At 37.8% G+C, this 1,887-nt stretch overlaps 1 protein-coding gene across 1 annotated transcript in view; it reads left to right on the top strand.

Annotated features, from left to right (window-relative positions):
• The window catches only part of LOC105270595 (uncharacterized), a gene marked incomplete in the record, with an annotated part of 3,370 nt that extends 1,748 nt beyond the window's left edge, over nt 1-1,622 (top strand). Inside the window, 2 exon segments of the mRNA XM_011311630.1 lie at nt 1-1,042; nt 1,212-1,622. Of these exon segments, the coding sequence (XP_011309932.1) occupies nt 1-1,042; nt 1,212-1,496 (1,327 nt within the window).
• Nucleotides 1,623-1,887: the final 265 nt, after the last annotated feature.

Genomic DNA, 1,887 nt, shown 5'->3' with positions numbered 1-1,887 from the left:
AACTCCACGAAAATTAGATACTGCAAAGAATGTTCGGTCTGCTATGAGTGATCTCAAAAGGCCGGCATTTGTCGTCAATTTTCGTCGGAGGTCACCAGGTGCTGTTAGAAAATCCCCCAACGCAAAGTCACCAGTTTCATCGAAGCAGAAAGAGACATCTCTTTATTTACGTGGATTGAGCGCCAAGAAAACAACTTCAGCATCAACATCTTCTGTTCGTCATCCAACAACTCCGAGAATTACCAATCGAAAACTGGCGCTGACAAATAGCACTCCTAATTTGGCTTTCACTCCAAAATCTACACCTTCAAGATTACGACTGACTTCAGAGGCGAGAACTCCAGCTAGAACCTTGTCGAACGCTAAAAAGACTCCATCTACGTTGAGTATTGCTCGGACACCAGCTAAAATTAACAGAAAAGATGAACGCCAAGTTAACTCCGTCAAAGTACAGTCTAAACTATTTGAAGCAAGGACTCCAGTTAGATCAAAGTCTTCCCAAAATTTACCTGCATTCGTGGTTACCCCAGCCACACCAGCCACAAAACGCACTCGCGATAAAAATACATCGCAAAATTGTAACACATCCAGAGTGACCAATAAATTGGTTCAAACTTCTAAAACTGAAAAGAAACCTGCGATTACGTACAGACCTGGAAAGGTTTTCAACACACCTGCTAAGGCTGAAGAAAAGACTTGCTCATTTTTTGCGACTCCAAATAATATCCAAAAGTCTTCAATCTTATCAAAACGAGGAAAATTTTTTGAGACTCCTGTATCCTCTGCACAGAAGGAGAAACCGAAGATTACACCTGCTTCAAAAATTAAGAAGCCTCTTCTTGGGAGAGCTGCAAACAAAGATTACGATACGATCAGATCACCCGTCTCGGAATATATCAAATCCACTGATCCCAAATTGTTCCAGAATATCCGGAGCCACGATGATAAATTTTTATTGACCCCCAAAGGCAAACGAACTGCTACATCTGGCGAGACGCTGCGAATTAAATTAGGGAAAAATGTGAAAGAGAAGAAAAGTCAGGTAAATTAGAAACTAATACTTTTTGATTTCGAGAATTTCTTTGATTTCTTTACTCAACGAATCACGTTGAGTAAAACTACTTCACGACAAATTTCCTAAATCCTCTACCTCTGGGACGAATTTAGTTCACTTATAAATTTCTATTTTTCTTTCTTGTCATTGCTTACAGAGAGAGTCTGAAAATGACGAGAATATACCGGATACTCAACTGGATTCCTTCCCGAAAGTGATATATCAGCCATCCACCATCGTCCATGATATCGACTGCAGTCCATCACCAAAATTACGTGGAGGTCAAAAAGTTCTCAGAGAAATAAATGATCGAAGGGTAGTCATTCGTCACGAAGGTCGAATCCAGAACAGCCAATCGGACCAGTCCATTCATATCTCTAAGCCAGCGCAGAAGAGTAATTATGTTGGCCACTCTCAGACAGCTAAGAAACCGTTCAAATGATTATCGATAAAGCATCATGAAAAACCTTATAGCTATAAAATATATTATATAAATTGCTCATTGAAATAGAAATACTACAGAAGTTATTATTGTCCGACTATATTGAATAAAGTTTTATACAAATTATTTTACAGTAGTTCTCTTCGTTCTCGTCTGTATATTACATAATTAATTTATATAATATAATAATAAATTTCTCTACTTTTTACGAATTATTAATTAAGCCGTTGACAATAGAATACTTGGAGACTGAAATTAATTAATGGAGGGATGTTATTAAACTCTAGATTCCAGTTCTGGTAAACTCGATTTGATAGAATGAGATATTGTAAGGGCGATTGCTAGAGCTTTTGCAAAGATTTTAACGAGAACATGTTAGCACAGAATCATT

This window comes from Fopius arisanus, unplaced genomic scaffold (assembly GCF_000806365.1).
Source record: "Fopius arisanus strain USDA-PBARC FA_bdor unplaced genomic scaffold, ASM80636v1 scaffold00091, whole genome shotgun sequence".
Lineage (NCBI taxonomy): Eukaryota > Metazoa > Arthropoda > Insecta > Hymenoptera > Braconidae > Fopius > Fopius arisanus.
Note: the sequence above shows the minus strand (reverse complement) of the source record. Positions and strands in the feature narration are given on the sequence as shown.